The 17,740-nt window shown below is 43.2% G+C and overlaps 1 protein-coding gene across 3 annotated transcripts in view; it reads right to left on the bottom strand.

Moving 5' to 3' along the window:
- Positions 1-17,415, bottom strand: part of TSHZ3 (teashirt zinc finger homeobox 3) — a 64,145-nt gene extending 46,730 nt beyond the window's left edge. The window contains exons 1-2 of one of the 3 annotated variants that reach the window (XM_082063114.1): positions 16,932-17,415; positions 15,762-16,289 (exon numbers count right to left, since the gene is read on the bottom strand). In XM_082063114.1, coding sequence (XP_081919240.1) covers positions 15,762-15,801 — 40 coding nt within the window. In that variant the 5' untranslated portion in view covers positions 15,802-16,289; positions 16,932-17,415. Of the gene's footprint in view, positions 1-15,761; positions 16,290-16,875 lie in introns of all 3 variants that reach the window. The other 2 variants (XM_082063115.1, XM_082063113.1) reach the window with 2 other exon arrangements.
- Positions 17,416-17,740: the final 325 nt, after the last annotated feature.

The following is a 17,740-nucleotide window of genomic DNA, read 5'->3' on the forward strand; positions in this document are numbered from 1 at the left end:
GCAATTGCAAGGGGGTTTGGAAGTTAACTAGAAAGCAACACGTATGTTTAACTCTGAAATAACAGCACGGTGCATATGGGATTTTGAAGGTAAGTGAATGAGAGTAATATATGGATTCAGATATTTATATTTGGGGGACCATACAGTGGCCCAGATCTCTACCTATCTGCCTTTTCTTCTCCATGGCACTAGACCTTCCTCTCCTTTGTCCTGATGGCATTTCCACTCCTGCTCCTTTCTACACAATTACTCCAGGCATTAGAGTGAAAGTAGTACCCTGCCTGATGGCTTGTATCTGATTCCCTATCTTCAAGGCCATCTGCCTCTGCTCCTGGATTATCAAGTGACATGAGTTAGTCATCTCGCACCTATGACAGTAAGCCCATTATCTTCCACCCCTGTCATTTCTGAAGAGGTATCCTAGAAAATATGCTGAATCAAACAAGATACTTTTCATACTGTACATCATGTAAGTACATACAAATGTATTTCATGCATTTCACTGCAGTGTGGCTCAGACACTGAAGGACATTGACTTAGGGAACACCAGGACATCTTCCAAGCTTCAGGCTTAGCTTGCAGAAGACTTTTCTTAAGCACACTGCTGACAAACTGAAAACTGTAGATAAGAAATATTTCTGTTTCACTGCACAAGCTTGTGGGATTGAAACCCTAAAATCACTGTGCATATAAAAGATGGAACAGCAGGCTATACTGAGAGGAATAAAAAGGGCAACTAACCTTAAAAATGTGGAATAAAAAGTCTCTCTCCTATCAGAAATCTTCAGAAGGAAACATATTCTCAATCCTTTAAGGAGACAGCACGCTCTAAAGACACTGAGAAACACCCTGGATCTCTTGCAGCAAGGAAGGACAGACCTGAGGATGATCTGTCAGCTACATGCAAGAGGCTGGAATATGCAAGTGTATGTACTGGGAGGGGAAGTGTTACACGCTTATTCGGTTCAGCCAAGCATAGGACGTAGTTCAGCCAAGCACGTTACATATATTTCCTCAAGATATTTTTCTCAGTGTACAAATACCATGTAACTCGGTGGTTCCTACTGAGATACTACACTCTACTTAACACAGTGAGTTAAACGCTGGCAAATGCTTGATTATTATTTGACTGTTTATTTTAAACTCCCTTTGCACGTTCCTCCACCAGTTAAAGCAAAACTGTTCACTATCTGCTGTGGTTTTAATGTCCGACATATTCTGCCCATTTTTCACATCATATGAACAAAAAGGCAACGTAGCGCATTCGGTACCGAGGTATTTCAACTTCCCAGTTTTCTTCACACAAGTCCAAAAGCAACCTGTATTTGGGGAAGGGTGAAGAAGTGGCTATGTCAGAAAAATCCTTCTATGGAGTCCAACCTCTTTCACCTGTGGAACGATAAATACTGCGAGTGGGGAACAGCTATTCTGTCATTCCTCAACATCGCACATGGATAAGAGACCAAGAAAAAATCAGAGGGAAAAGACACACCTCAATTTGATGAGCAGAGGGAGATAGATTATCATAGAGAACTTTTGTCTACAATCTAAGAAATCTCTACCAGAATAAACTATAGCTGCCTATATTCCAACATGCAGCCATCTATCCATATGTCTCTTATCCAACATTTTCTTGATGTCAGCACTATATATCCCTCCATTAGGGAACTACCGCCACAGTTCCCCTATCAGTAAATAAAACTGCGATCAGCAGATCTGAAATACAGCAAATACTTGGAAAAGTATCAGAGGTGTTGATATGTGAAAAGGAGACAAATCCATTTCCCAGCAAAGGACTGAAGAGCTCTATAGCCATAAACATGTCACCTCACATGTAGGCATCGTTATCCCACATTTACTTAATACACAAAAACATGCTAGAGAAAGCACTACGTCATACCTATACACAAAGACACACCCATTTGCCCTGTATAGGCACAGTGCATACACACCTATGACGAAAAATGTCAGTAATACATCAAACTGAATTCTCAATGCATATAGAAGAAAAAAGAAATTAGCCCAGTTAAAAAAACACCTGTCAGCAACTCTAGACAACAGCCTAACTTTACATAAAAGCGCTGTGCTATTAGCCACGGGTGATACCGACTTTGGTCCCACAATGTATGGAGGATATTGCTAAAGCTAATGCTAATATGCACTACTACGCTTTTAGAGAGATTTTATTATTTCTCACACAAACTTTGGTGAACAATACGTTCTGAGGAACCACTAATATGAAATGTTAATTGAGGCTACAGATTTCTCGAAGTCATCCAAGTTAACTTCAGCCTGAGCTTCCTGCTACCAGCATTGAAACGAATAGCTCCATGCAGCAGATGTGTCATACCCGGTATTCAGATGGTACTCCGGTTCCTTCTTAGCTGTGTTCTCTCCTCCTCTAAGCAAATACTGGAATGATTACAAGTGAAACTGGGTGTGAGAGCAGAAAATGTGACACAGGCTACACACGATTAGCAGAGGAGCTGGTTGTGACACACTGCTGCAAGGAATTATGCAAAGAATAATCCAAGGAATTAACCAATGTGAAAGAGATGGGGTGTGCAATAACGGTGTGCAAGATTTTCATCCTGCAATTTTAATTCCAAATATTTCACGGTATATATCCTTGCAAATCTTGCTGATAATCAACACTAATATCTGCGTTTGATATTGATATTGAAAATAGTGGTTTTGTTTTCCTGGCTGCAGAAACTTGAAGTTTCTTTGTCCTGTTCTAGAAAACAGTAAAAGAAGTATGAAATGAAAAATGACAAAATACAAAGGGAGGGAAAGTGGCAGTTGCCTCTGTTTAACTACTTATCAAATATTTTTCTTAACCAGAAAAGCTAGTAATGCAATCATCATATATATGTTCTCCTGTGATCAGTATGTCCAATGACATCTTACCTTCTAAGCATGAACAAACACTGAAATTGTGCGGTTTTGGACTAATGAGAATTTTGCCCAACAATCAAAAATATGATACGCCGTTCTCAAAAAGACGGTTTATGGCATTACAGCTTCAAACATCCAGCTTTTCAGCAACAATAGTATTCAAGCCAGTCTCCTTAATTTGTGGACTAACAGCACTATGAGCTCTACCTGACTGTTTTGCAAGCACAGGGTCAATGATGCTCCACAGCTGAAGTGCATTCCTGTGTATGCTTGTGCTGGGGCATTCTATGCTGTATCTACTACCAGGATATCCAAGCTCTCAGGAGTTGGAAATTAAGCTTTGCAGCATCCTTTTTATCATTCTAGCTAAAAATAATAGGATTGCTGGAAAATCAGGTTCAGGAATCAACTCACAAGAGCCTGTTATTCCACACGCTGATTGGAAACGAGATAGGTAGTGCCGCAACAACTTTCCTACCCTGAATGAAGAGCAATACTGCGGACTTGTCGAGCTTCGCCTGCCTTGCTGATGGCAAAGCCAGTGCAACTCTGATAGCTGCTATACAGGATAGTGAACCAGACAATACACTGAAAAGGTGGCCCAGAATGAAAAGGCTGGATGAAAGCCGTAGGACCCTTATTTGGACGGACTAACCACACACTCCAGTAACTGCCAGCGAAGATAGTAAAGCTGAAAGAGGCTTAGTGCAAGCATGCAGGAGATTTGTGACAGAAAGTTAGAACTCCATGTCAAGCCTTTCATGCAAACAATAAATATTACTTCTGCTCATAATCAGACTTTTCTCCAGCATCGTCTTTGAATGTTGAACCTTTTTCAATTAATTAAAAACTATGCACTGCAGAGTGCATATTTTATCAGCCCTCAGCTGCTTAAGTGTCTAGAAAAGACCAGGCAGTTTTTCTTTTTTCCAGGCAACCCAGAGCAAGTACTTGCAAGGGTCATATCTTTTTAATTATCTTTTCTCTCTTTGATTAATTATTCCGTCTGACAATAGCGTGTTTCTAATGCTATTCACCTGCCTTTGATGATTGACAACTTTTCTGTCGGATTCAAAGCAAACAGCTGCTGCCATGATTGCCTAGCAACCAGGATGTGATGGATGAGCCCCAAAGATGGATGGCTGCAATAAATCATGTCTCTAGCTATAAAACTGAAAAAAGGGATAAGAATAAAAGCGAACAAAAAACAAAACAAGGTTTCTTCCCATGAGTGCACTCAGCTCCTTACCAATTACACCTGAAATGGACTTTGTGTCTATTAATAGCAAAGTTTTCTAATCAGTAAGAATGCAATGATGCCATTTGTATCAAGGTGTGTTTACAATTGTTCCAGCAAATTGGCACTTGTACTTCAATTACCTACTGGTTTACACAAGTGCAGGGGTAGGAGATCAAAGTTTTACCTTCTACTGTTGAAGGCTTTATAGAAAACACTATGTCTTTTCAGGGTTTTCTCATGGTGTTGGACTTGAATGAAGCTTATAAACTTGAATTCGTCTTACTTTTGGCAACTGGGTGTACCGAAAGTGAATTGAATTTGTGGAAGAGATAACAAACACTAGAGTTCCAAAAAACTAATTTCTTTGAAACTCATACAAAGTCACTGATGGCTTTATGAAAGGAAACCTAAATGCTGTACGTTGTTTATTAAATGTAGTTATAATTCGCTCTTGCGTGGAGGGCATCTTGCAATCAAAGAAAAAGTTCATGTGACAAGCAGCATTTCAAAAATATCATCTACCTGTGCAAATTCAAGACTGATTCAACAAAAAGCCATTCTTGTCTAATTTTACCGACCATTCCTGTCAATTATTTGATTTTTGTATGATATGTCAGGCAAGAAACATTCAATAGTCTGTCAACTCAGAACAAGTTTAACTGGGCTTTGTACCACACTTGCTCGGAGATGTTTGTGCACAAACACCCCATCACTTGAAGTTTTGGCACTACCTATTGCTGAAGCTGCTCTGTTGCTGGAGTGTCTATTCCCGAATAGTCGCTATCTGCGCTTCCAGGACAAGACCTAATTTCCTATAAAAAGCTGCTTCCTTAATTCTTCCAGCAGGTGGGGGTATCCTGGTTCCAGCAAAAGTGCTTGGAAAAGGGAAGGGACTGCCCTTGCTGTTTTTGTGGGCAGACTGTCCACCTCCAGGAGCATCCTGGACAACTGGGGGTGAGCGGCAAGACTCAAAGATTCACAACACTGGGTGAAGAGGGCGGGCGGAAAAGAAAAATGTAAACACTGAAATAATTATGTTCTAGAACTTTGTTTTCTTTGCAATTATGGGACCAAAATGCAGCCTATTAGCGAAAGGAGGCTGGATTGTGTTAATATGTTCACAAGCACATTTTTATACTGGAACTGGCAATGTCTGACAATGCTACTCTGGAACAGCTACAGTCCTGCTTATATTTTAGTATTACATACGGCGTGCATCTGTATTCATGCAAAAGATTGCCTGTATCCTCACACGGGCCATGGCTTTGTCTACATTCCTCACAATTATTGAAATGCTCTCACTAAAAACTTAACTCTGTCCCTGCCCGTCCCTCTCCCTGTTGTACAAACACACATACATACACACACGGAAATCCAGCCCCTAAAACAATTGTAAGGCACTCCTGTAATGACCAGCTAGTATCTGGTAACAAACAATGAGAAAGCAAAGCCATCAATCACAACGTGCACGTCGAGGCCTCCATTCTGTCCCAGCTCATCCGACTCTCAAGTTACAGCTTTACACGGCAAGTCTAAATAATATTCAAAATGATAAATGGCACTATAAGCCTGATATCCATCATCAATCTTTTTTTAAGGAACATCCATCTTCAATAATGCACGTTTGAATCATGTGAAACCAAGAGCTCCCAGATTCATTTACACAACCCCCAGCAAGCTGGTGCTGCTTGAATGATACGTGTCAGCCAGTTTGTCCCAACTGCCAAACTTAAAAAAAAAAAAAGAAGAAAAAGAAGAGTGAGAGAGAAAGGAAACAGGCGGGGAAAATCTTCAGGGGGTTGAACAAGGCGACTTAGCAGATAATATGAAAGAACATAACCTCTTCAGTCACTCTGCCAGCCCCCCAAGCGCAGGCTCTCCCGTCCCTCTCCCCGCGCCGCAGCCGGGCTGTGCGGAGGGCGCTGCAAAGGGACCCCCCCGCGCCCCCCGCTCTGCCTGGCAGGGCCCGTGTGATAAATGACACGTGTCATTCTGTCGGGAGGGAAGGGTGGGTCAGTGATGTATGGCTCTGCTGAAAAGGAAATCGACTGTTTGGCATGGTGCGGCTATTCTCCACCAGGATTTAGTTTCAGAACTCTAAAATGAAATCTCCGATGCTTCAAGTGCACAGTTAGGGCAGGCCGACGTGCGGCCAAGGCAGCTTTTTTATTTTCCCTTTTTTTTTTATCCTCTCTCTGCCCTTCGGATTTCAAAAAACTGCTCCACTGACTGGAAACTGCAAAAGAACACACATATATCAAAGTCTTCAATAGTTATGATCCATGATAAAATTTAAATAGGTTGAGGTTTCTATTTTTATTTATTATTGGGGGGGGGGGGGGGGGAAACGGCATGCAGGCTTGACACAAAAGCAAGATAAAAATTAGCATGTTTGAAGTAATCGTCCCACAGCTTGACATCTGCATAGTAAATTTTAAAGGAAAAAAATGTGTCAGGCAGGCATGAGCTGTTCCCTCCCTCCCCCCCTCTTTCATTAGCTCACTGGCAGGGTGGCACTTCTGAACCTCATTACTGCAGGAGGATTTATGAAGCTGAACCCAATGGCAAAGAAAAGGCATCTGTCAATAATTGTAGGGAGCTGCACTCACAGCTTTGAAATCTCATTAAGTATGCAGTTATCAGGCATAAAGATCAAAAACATTACTCAACTCCGACAGAATCTTATGGAGGAACATTAATTAGCAACAGGCCTACAGTACAAAAAAAAAAAATAAAAAAAAAAACAGACTTCCTCTCACACCTGCCCAACCCACAAACCAAAAGAAACACTCCCCCTCCCTTCAGAAAAAAATAATTCCCAGCATCTGAGACTGATCAAGTACATGAAACAAGAGAGAGAAAAAAAAAACCCAGTTGAGACAGTCTTGGCGGTGAAGAGAGAAAAGGAAGAAGCTGTCAAAGTTGAGAAGGATGTCAGCACTGGCCCTGATTACAAGGGCCTATACAGTTCCCAGGCCTTTTATCATCCCTGCCATCAAAAACAGACTCTGTGTCACAGATGGATGACTGATGGCTGCCAGTCTTGAGCAGCCTCGCCAAGCCTTCAGGAGGCCCCTGCTGAGATCTGGCCCTCCAGCAACAGGCTTGACCTTGCAGGAAAAGGACTGCGGGCACCGAGCCCAGTCCCAGAGACACTCAGAAACAGCACCCTGTTCTGTTCTTCCCCAAAACAATTCAGCGAGAGGTTGGTCGGGGTTTGTTTGTTCAGCTTACAGAAGTTAAATGTAATACTTCTGCTCTCCATGCGAAGACTTTGCATTATTTGAAAATAACGCTAGCAAAAAAAAAAAAACCAACAAAAACATCTTCTTTGTCCACGCTAAACATATTTTTCTAATCTTGTTTCTAGTTGGCGTTTTAACCACCATTTGCACACTCAATTGCTTAGAAAATATGCAAAAGGGAAATATACATTTGAGGGGAAACATACAAATTCATAGACAAAGCTGGATCATAAAACCAAGTGACCTTTGCAGCGTTAAGTATGGTGTGCAACTAATTAAGAACTATGGGGATATTAACATTTTTTGTTACAGAATCAAGGATATCAGCTATACGGCTTAACCCACTGCACATGTTTTTTTCATTTCCTCTCTATCAAAAACTGTGTTTGCAAACAATAACTCAAAGCTACTTGTTAAAAAAAAGTGGGGGGAATCACCTTCTATAGTCCTTTTCGCATGTAGGATTATGCCTGAAAACCTCCCTCTCTAGTTACACGCTACCCTTCATACATTTTATATTTCCCATAATTTTGCACTACAAAGCAGCTTTCCGCTCTACACCTCCATTTCTGTATTATTTACTATCTGCTAGATTTTAATACAATATATGAATTTGTCTCTTATTTCATGAGATATATGGTGATATTTATGTGTCACTTGTAGCAAGGCTGAAGATGGGCTTCTTAATGAACTACATCTTTAATAGCTTACAGAGTCAAAGATATATGCACACACATACAAGACAACTTGCCAGTCAAAATCTTTTCAATATCTAAAATTCATTCATTTACTAAGTAATGTACGTTAAAATAAATGTTACGTCTGACAAAATACGGAAGTGCATGTTCCACTCTAAATAAGATTTTTAAAAGAATTTTACATAAAGTGTTACAATAAGGTGTTTATATTTTTTCATATGCTTACCATATTACTTTTATTATGTGTAGCATCAAAGTGATTATAGCAATTACATCTAACAGAATTAATTATAGAACATCCCATCATTCCTAAATACATAATGCATTAGAGGTAAGTCAAAGAAAGAAAACATCTTGACTTTGGTGACTATTGTTGGAACAATTTTTTCTCTAAACATAAAGGCAAAACCAAAGTGGCAAAACATATATAGAAACAGCGGGGTAAGATAGTAAAGTATTAACTAAAAAAATATGAATATAAAGGCAGGTACATTTTTAACAAAAGATACTAACCTGCATAAAGCTGCGCTACCGCAAATATCCATGTAAAATCCATTAAAGTTTTTTAGTCACAAAATACGGAAACTAGCCAATTCACCTAACCAATATGTTAGTACATAAAGACAAGAGTGTATGGGTGAAAGAGTTACAAGCCTTTACATAGGCAAAATAAATTCACTCGAAGCTTCATTAATATTAATTTAAATTCAGAACCCATTTACATTAAATTGTTCATTAAAAACTGGCTATTTTATGCAACATGCATTCCGCAAAGAACACATAAGAAACTGAAACAGAGGGCTCAATTTAATGATGTAAATCTCAAAAGTAAATGAATTTGAATCATTCCAAACTCATAATAAAACAGCTCTTTCTCCTATGCTAATACGTGAAGTTTGGCGGGAGTTTGGCGGAGGGGCACGAAAAGCGCTTTGCTTCCCTCGTTACAGCGCGGTCGGTGCCCTTTTGACCCCCCCACCACCATACAGTCTTGCTAAAACGAGAATTATTTATGGACAGGACCTCTGCAAAAATGTTCACTAATTGTGAGCACACCGCATCACTTCAGAACTTGTATTTATTCCAAGCCACGTCGAGCTTAGCTCGGCCGTTTAACAGGAGGGGAGGCACAGGTAGGGCAGGGGATGGAGAGCTCTTCACTGGCAAACTCCCACACCAACACACACACTGAACTTACGCCATTCCCAACAGCTGTTCTGAATGAAGAAAAGAGAGTCATAATTAATAACATGTGTCCTGACAGAATTAATTAATAATTTATAATTAAGTCTAAAATACGAACTTGGGTTATTCTTGAAGAGTCGCACCTCTGCTGCCCGAACAAGCCAGGTAATGGCATTGGCAAAGAGCTTTCAGATATTTTATGATCTTCTGGTAACTCCTTCCCCACACTCCCTCCGCCCTCGGGGAAAAAAAACTTTGAGCATTTTCTGAGAACTGTCTTAAAGTTGATGCTTGCAATGAGAAGTGTTTAAATTCTGCAGATTGGCTCTCTACTGAAACGACAAAAATATCTTTCAGGAGCAAAATCAGGAAAATGTGGTAGGATGAATCTCACAGTGTCTGAAATTAAGCCCCGCTTATTTCAACTCTTACAGTCCTTTTTATGAAAATGGTTAACAAACAATTTCAAGCTCTGACAATGTTCTATTCTGCATTATTATACTTCAGAAAACTACAATACGGTCTCTCATGGACTATGCTTTAAATCCTTTCAGCCAATTTTTATGCATTTTTTTTAAAAGTGGAAATCAAGAAAAATCAATTGAATTTTTTTTTTTTTTCAATCCTCCTGCTTTAGGTAATGACCCAAAAATAAAAAGCAACACATCCATTGTTTAGTGGGATTTTTCAAATTAATTTAATGTCTAACTGCAAATGCTGGAAACTAGAATTAATCTGTCTGGATAAAAAAAGGCTTACAGACATTTAAATGCATGTATCGGGACACTTTATCAACCTAACATAAAATTGTCATCTTATCTTATTATATGACTATTTTATGCATGTGTCAAAGAATTTAAAAATGAATGCCTGTCTATTCAGTCTAATTACAACTGCATATTATCTGTCTGGATGTACCAGTCCATATCATTGTTACCAAATACAATATATTGTATTCACCTTTCATTTTTAACTTAGGCTGATAAACCACAATTTGGGCGTAACTAAATTAAAAAAAAAATACAAAATACACACACAGACACCCCCCAACAAAACAAACCCACAGAGGGGGGAAAAAGCAAAAAAAATAGACTCAAACACCCGAGGTAGATTGTTTAGTAAATGATGCTGAAGTATTTCATAGATAAGATAACACAGCATCGCTCTGAAACTACGTTATTTTCAGTGTTGTATCATAACCATACATATACATACACTCTTACTTGACAATGCAACACTTCAGGCATCTTACTACTTGATCTACTAGCAGCACCTTGTAAATAGGGCTATATTAAAATTTGACAATCTGTATTTAGGTTCGCTAGGAAACGGTCATGACATTGGATTAAAATATGCATTATTACACCATAAAACTAGCAGTGCCAAGGTTTGTTCAGAAAGATAACACATAAGGTTACTTTACGTCCTGGCAAATTATTTCTTTTCATTCACTCTGCACCACCATATGTTTCTACATAAGTGTGCACATAGCACACTTAAAAATGTACCCCACACTTCACCCTGAAGGTGATCTTTTCTATATAGTTTCCACTAATCCTGGAAACAGGGCTGACAAAAAGGACCCACTCTAATCCTGCTAACTCACCCTAGCTCCACTGCATTTCCCATAACCCTGCAGCAGTCACAATTCATTCTAATCACTTTACAAAACAATCTTTAGTAAAAAGAGGAAAAATGCAGACTTGTAAGCCAATTTAAGAAATAACTGCTGATACATCAGTTATTGACTATTTCACTCCTGCTCATGATAGTGCTCAAGGCAAAACCGAGAACAAAATGACAACATCAACCGCATGCAATAAACTGTGGCCCAGGAGAGCACTGAAGCCCTAATTGACAGCTGTCAAGCTAATGGGAGAAATGGCAGCTGATTCTCGAAAATTCTGTTTTCCAGACGGATATTCAGGGGTATCTATCAGGCCTTTTTATATTTATGCCCCCCCCCCCTTTTTTTTTTTTGCATTGTTCCTCACACTTTGCCGAAAAAAAAAAAAAACCACAACAAAAAAAACCCACACAAACCCAGAGGACAGCCATAACTAATCATTTTGTCAGCTTGCTGCTAGGAAGAATCTCTGTCCAACAGAGAAATATGTGGCAGGTTTGGAGGCAAATAACATACCAAGGGCTGACACTGCAAGTACCTTTATAGGAAGTCTACTTTATCGCTACATTTACTTTTGGGGTATGTATGTAGTTGTAAGCAATTCCCATAAATTAAAGCAAGCAGTCAACTTCCCGAAGTCAGAGCTGCCTGGAAATGCGGCTGCACAACCTGCGTGCCGTCTTGCATCTGTATTTCTGGGGTGCGCTGCCCACCTTGCTCGGGAGGTGCTGATAACCAGCAAGAGCACTGAAGTCCCTGAAAAGTGGCAGCGCTCTGCATCTCTGAAAAAACTACTTAATGTATTTCAGTATTCACACGGACCACGTGCACCTTTTGAATGTATGCATGGACATAGTGATGAGCCTAAAAAGTATACAGGTATCCCTAGAGTTTAAGCCATACTATACAGAAGAGGGGAAAAAAAAATACCATGGGCCCAAGTTTGTTTAGTTTTTTTTAAAGGCTTCAACATTCAGTGCATTTGCCTTTAAAAAAACAATAATTGTTTTATGCAATTTACCAAAAAAAAAAAAAAAGTAAATGAGTTTCCAACAAATCATTAGTTCCCAATCCCTTCTCAGAAGAGCTTTATATGTATACAAAATATGTATTAAGTCATTTCTGTCAGCTGGAAGTACATTTTCTTGATCTTTTAAATAGGTTTCTAAAAAAGCTGCAAGTGAAAGCTATAATTTAAGGGTAGATAATTACTGTTTGCATGAACAAGACTGGCCTCTATTAATACAGTATCTTAGCTTTCCTAGACAGTAGCCTTTAACCAGTAAATACCTTCTTCCTCCTCACTTAAATGACAGAAGTCATTGGAGCAGCAATCCTGACTATCTTCTTGCTTTAACAGGTGAGGAATAAAACTGAAATTTCTGACTCTTCCTCCCACATTTATCTACGATATTCAACTGAGTCTCAAAACAAACAAACCAAAATTATCATTTTTACAGATTCTTGATTCTCAGAGACAGCTTTAGTCTTCCACAGTGTGGTGTTAGCACTTGGGCTAGACATAAAGAATTTGTGCACCTGTCTGTTATGTCTGCGAGCTCTGTGCTGCTGAGAGTTCTTTGTTGTTGTTATTCTACTCCAGACCATTAAAAGGGCCCTAATTCCTATGACATGATTATCCAGGTACCAAAGCCCATTTGTCACCTGCAGCAGAAAATTGAGTTAATGCACAACTAAAGGCAACCAGGACTGTGTAATATCAACTTGATTACATCAAACTAGCTGCAAACCTAATTCTGCTGGATGACACTGCGTGGAGCTTGTCATCTCCAATCATTAAAGCTGTCAGGAATCCATCAGGTTTACAGCTAATTAGGTGAACACTAATGAAGCTGGCAAAACAACTTTTCTTTTTTTATGGCTGAGCGGACCTTTCAGTTTGGAGAAAAAAAATTCTCGAGTATTCTCAAGGTTGCTGGGGACTGGATTTCCTGAGTTACCAATCAGCAGACATCTTTAATTCTCCCCCCACCACCACCTTTTTTCCTCTCTCAGTACCAAGCAATCAATTTGTCATCACTCTCAGTATGCCACAAAAGCAGTCATGAACCTTATAACTCGCAGCTCTGAAGCCAAAAAGAAGGGGAAAAAAAACGTAAGTTTCTTCTGTCTTAAAATAAAATGCCTCACACAGCTCACTTATTTATCTTCATGCACTTATCAACAGCATAAATGTTCTTGTTTTTTCACTCTTCTCAAATAAGTAGCCCTTCAGTCATTCTACATCCCCCATATCCATTAGGCAGAGGCATTTTGATAAAGTAAAGCCAAAGCTAGTGTATGGGAAAGAATGAAAGCACTCACTCTGCCAACTTCTGATTGACCATTAAGCTATTGATGAATGTGCCTGTCAGGAGAGAGACAATTAAATCAAATATGAAACAAAGTCGTTTTGACGGGTCATTTTGATAGAGCAAAACCATTCTTCCATCTCCTATTAGTCCTGCAGTCAAGTTTTTGTAATGAGTATTTCTTAACTAACCTGTTATTTCGTAGCTTTTTCTAAGGTGTTAAAAAAAAGCCTTTGCTTTTACTGCTGTTAGAAAAGTAACATTTCCAATGTGACCAATAAAACAGCATTTCAGTGGGAAGCAATTATGCACAATACTAAATGTTTAATGTGGCTATCAAAAAGCTAAAAGTTTAAAGAGATTACACTTCTGCTAAATATGAAAGATAGATCACACATCATGGATGATTCACTTGAGAAAGGAGGGAGAGATGGAGAGCGGTAGAGAGAAAGATACCTCACAATGTGTGCTTAGTGCAGAAGCATTTTCTCCCAGCCTACAGAGAGCCCAACGTACAACACAGTCAAATATGTGAAATACTTGTAAAAGCTAGATTTTGCAGAACTAAATTAATAGTACAAAACGGGATTTCCCAAATATTAGGAAAAGTTAAACTTTTTAATTTATTTGAGAAGTGTTATTTGATGGCACGGGCCAGAAATGCAAAATATTATCATGAAGTATTTGGCTACGATATTGTTTGCTAGATCATATCACTACCACACTGCAAAACTTTCCAAACTTTCTAGCTGTTCGTATATGGAGTTAAGAGTGCTAGGAAGTTTATTTCTCTGTTTCAAAAGCACTAGATGAATGCATGTATATGTCAGAGAAGAAAGGAAATGTGGACATGGTTAGTTACAATTTGTATTACTCCCTGAATCCCTTGCTGTTTACTAAATTCAAACCACACCACTCAGAGAAGTGATCGGACAATGTGAAAGCACTGTCACATTTTTGAATGCCTGTTTTCCACCACCCCACCAAGTTGTAGGACTACCTGCTTCAAGTACTTAAAGCACAACTACAAATGCACTACTGGAAACGCTGTCAGACCCTCTGCAAAACTTCTGCACCCGGCCCCTCAGTACAGAGCCTTCCTTTGTAAAAGGCAAATTATGGTGTTACATGCTGGTCCCCCAATTCTGCCCCGACCAACCCTGATGCTGTTCCTCCACCTAAGCCAGCCCCACGCTCCTGGAAGCCCTCGTCCATGCGGCTTTGTGGCACATCCAGCCAGGAACCCCTGAAGTTGCGCTGACAGAGAGTTGACAGGCCACGTGTGACGTCACCGAGTCTGGCGTTACCATGGCAAGTGATTTATTGATGTTTATCGGGAATGAATAGATCAAAGGCAGCCAGATGACAGGCGATCAATCAGCCATCAAATCAAGGATGGCAACAGGCCAAGGAAACCTTTTCCAGCCCACATATCCCCAACTAAGGATTACTGTAAAATTATGTGGGGCTGTTTTTTTCTTTTACTGCTTTCTTTTCTGTTTGTTTTTTCCAGAAAAATACCGCTTACATTTAACAGGAGTTGACATTTCTAGCATAAGGAAAACAAAACAAACAAACAAAAAGCCTCACCAGAACAAAGCCTCGAAAAGTACTTCTAAAAAGAAAAAAAAAAAAAAAAGGAAATTGTAAAGGCGCTATCAGAAACATTCACCAGTCATTTGACAATACGCAGACCTTTTTTTTTTTCCCATTGGTTTCCTTTGCAGCTTTCTCATCTGGACTCATAAATAAGAAATCAATAGGATTAACAGAAGAGGTTGCCAAAGAAAGCGACCAACTAGGTGGGTCTGTCTGTCCAGCAGAGACATCTCCAGTGCAATACAAGGGGAAGAGAGAAAAAGATAAAAGTTGGGCAAAGGAGCCAGTTCTGGGCTTGGATCTTCAAGAAACACTGCAGACGTTCCAAACCACTTTGTCCCTAACACTTCATTCACAGCGTGCCCTAAATTTATACATATCCTAGCTCTTTTTACAGAAAAAAAAAAAAAAAAGAAAAAAAAATAGTATTTTCACTGGCTTTCACAAGCCATTTGCCTGCAAGGGACGGAGATGGAGAAGAACGAAGACTACAAGGGAGAGAAGCAAAGTAGGTGCCAAAGTACGGGCTGGAAATGAACAAAATTCACCTTCTTCCTCCCACCCCTATAGCTACACCGATCATACGTGTACATGTAGTATGTGCCTGCACATACCCGCCTGCCTTTCACAAAGTGTTGCCCCCCAGACTGAGTCTGGCCATGGCACAGTTAGGAATAAATCAAAGTGGGTATCAAAGTAGGGAACGGGCTTTCATGCGCCCCCACGCCTGCCATCCCAAGGAAATAAATGAAATAAAATCCCCCCCACGCCACAGTGTTATGCCTTCCAGACCAGGAGTTGTTCTGCAAAATCCACAGCATGCAGGGTGCGATCGCAGGGAGCGGGGCAGGGAGGGAGCCCGGTACCGACCGACGGGCTCAGCCTGCTGGAAAGCGGTTATGAAAGAGACGGAGGGAAGCGAGAGGAGAAACCAAGCGCGGGGAAGGCGGCTCGTACCTGCTGCGCGCCGGGGCGCTTGCTGCTTCCTCCTCGGCATGCTGAGCTCCTGCGGCCGCCGGCGCCGGCGGGGGGGGGCTGCCTGGGCGCGGGGGTGGGAAGAGTTGCTTTAGCCCCAGAGATCCGGTGAGCTGCTCCAGTCTCGGCTCGAGGGCTGGGTTGGGGATATATTTTTTGTTGCTGTGCATACACGATGCCGAGGAGGAGGAGGAGGCGGCGGCGGCGGAGGAGGCGGCACAGAGGAGAGGACAGCCCTGCTGCTGCTGCTGGCAGAAGAGGGGGGAAGTTTGACAAATCGCCCCGGAGGAAGGAGGAGGGGAAGCCCCCCGAAGAGGTGTGCGGGCGGGAGGGCTGGGGAGAGCCCGCAGTCCCCCTCACCCCACCCGGCGCCCCCGGTGCCTGGCCGGGCTGGGAGATCACGGCATAAAGACGGGGGATTTCTTGGCAGGAGCCGGCGGAGCCTCAGCCTGCGCTCTCCACTCCGGGGCTCCCGGCTCGGCGCTGGAGCGGCGGCGGCAACAGGCGAAGCTTGAAGGGAAACGAGATGATCGCAGTGTCACTCAAACTAGTCCGCAAACAGGCAGAGTGGCACCGCGCTCCCACTGCCTCCCGCCCCGGACGGCACCTTAACTCTTTGCGCATCGCGCCGCCGGACCGCCCGCCGCCGGCGGGGCACGGCCACGGGGACGGCGCAGGGTCCGCCCGAGGCGGCGGCGGGGCGGCCCCCCCTCGCCGCGCCCCCTCCGCCGCCCAACTTCGCCCGCCTCTGCTCTCCTCAAGACCCCGCAGCGGCGAAGGGGCTCGGCCCGCCGGACGCCCCCCAGCAGAGCACCAGAGCAGCCGCCCCGCTCGCCCCGCTCCCCGCCGGCAGCCCTTCCCTTTCCGCCCCCGCGCACACCCGTTCCCCGCCGGAGTCCCCCCTCAGCCACCGCCTCCTCGCCACGCCGGGGCACGGGACCCTCCCGCCCCCCCTCACGGCGAGGAGGGCCCGGCCCTCCAGCGCTCTCCCCGCGGAGCCCGGCTGCCCCGGGAGGTGACAGCGGCGGCAGCAGCCGCCCGGGCCCCGCCTCGCCCCGCACCTCGCGCCGCCGCTGCCCGCCCCGGCCCCACTCACCGGCGCGCCGGGCAGCGGGCCGCCCGCCGGCACACATCCAGCCCTCCGGCTCCCACCTGGCTGGCGCCACAGCCGCCCGGGCTCCGCTTCGCGCCTGAGGGCGGGCGGGGTGTCGGCGGCCTCGGGGCCGCTCCGGCCGGCGGCCGTTAACGGCGGCGTCTCCGCCGGCTGCGCCCTGCCCCGCGGTGCCGCCGGCCGGATGGGGAGCGGGCAGCGCCCGCGCACTCCCGCGCCACGCGCGCGCCCGGCTCTTGGGGAAGCCGGGAAGATCACTTTTCCCTCTCTTTCCCTCTTTTGGGGGCTTTTTCTTTTTTTCCTGTCTCCCTTTTTTTTTTTTTTTTATTTTTTTTGGTCCAAGTTCACTGGCGAGCCGCCGCGCTCAGTTCAGCGAGCGCCGGCGGATCGATGTGCTGCGGGTTTGATTGTGCATCCCTGGGCGGCGGGGCCGCGCACCAGCGGGGAGGGCCGGGGCAGCGGGGGGCGCGCGGGGGCCCATCCCGGCCTCCCGCCTCTGCCGCGCTGCGCGACCGGGCACGGCGGCCCCGCACCGGCACCGCCGGGGCAACTGTGCTGGGCTGAAGGGAAAAAGAATAACAACAAAAAATAGTAGCGGTTTTTTTTTTTTTTCCTTTCCTTTTTTTTTTTCCTTTTTTTTTTTTTTTTTTAAGTTCACGGGGAGGAATTAAAAAAAAAAAAAAAAAGAGGGATGATCTCACTTTTACGGTAAGATCAAAAAAATCTCCACTCGCCCCCGTTCTTCGAGATTTGGGATAATTCCAAATACCTGACTAAGTGCAGATGTTGTTGCGTCTTCACATCTTATAAAGCCGCCGTGCCGCTCTTTTGCTCTTGCTTTCCTTTTCAA

This window comes from Streptopelia decaocto, assembly GCF_964273445.1.
Source record: "Streptopelia decaocto genome assembly, chromosome: 11".
Taxonomy (NCBI): domain Eukaryota; kingdom Metazoa; phylum Chordata; class Aves; order Columbiformes; family Columbidae; genus Streptopelia; species Streptopelia decaocto.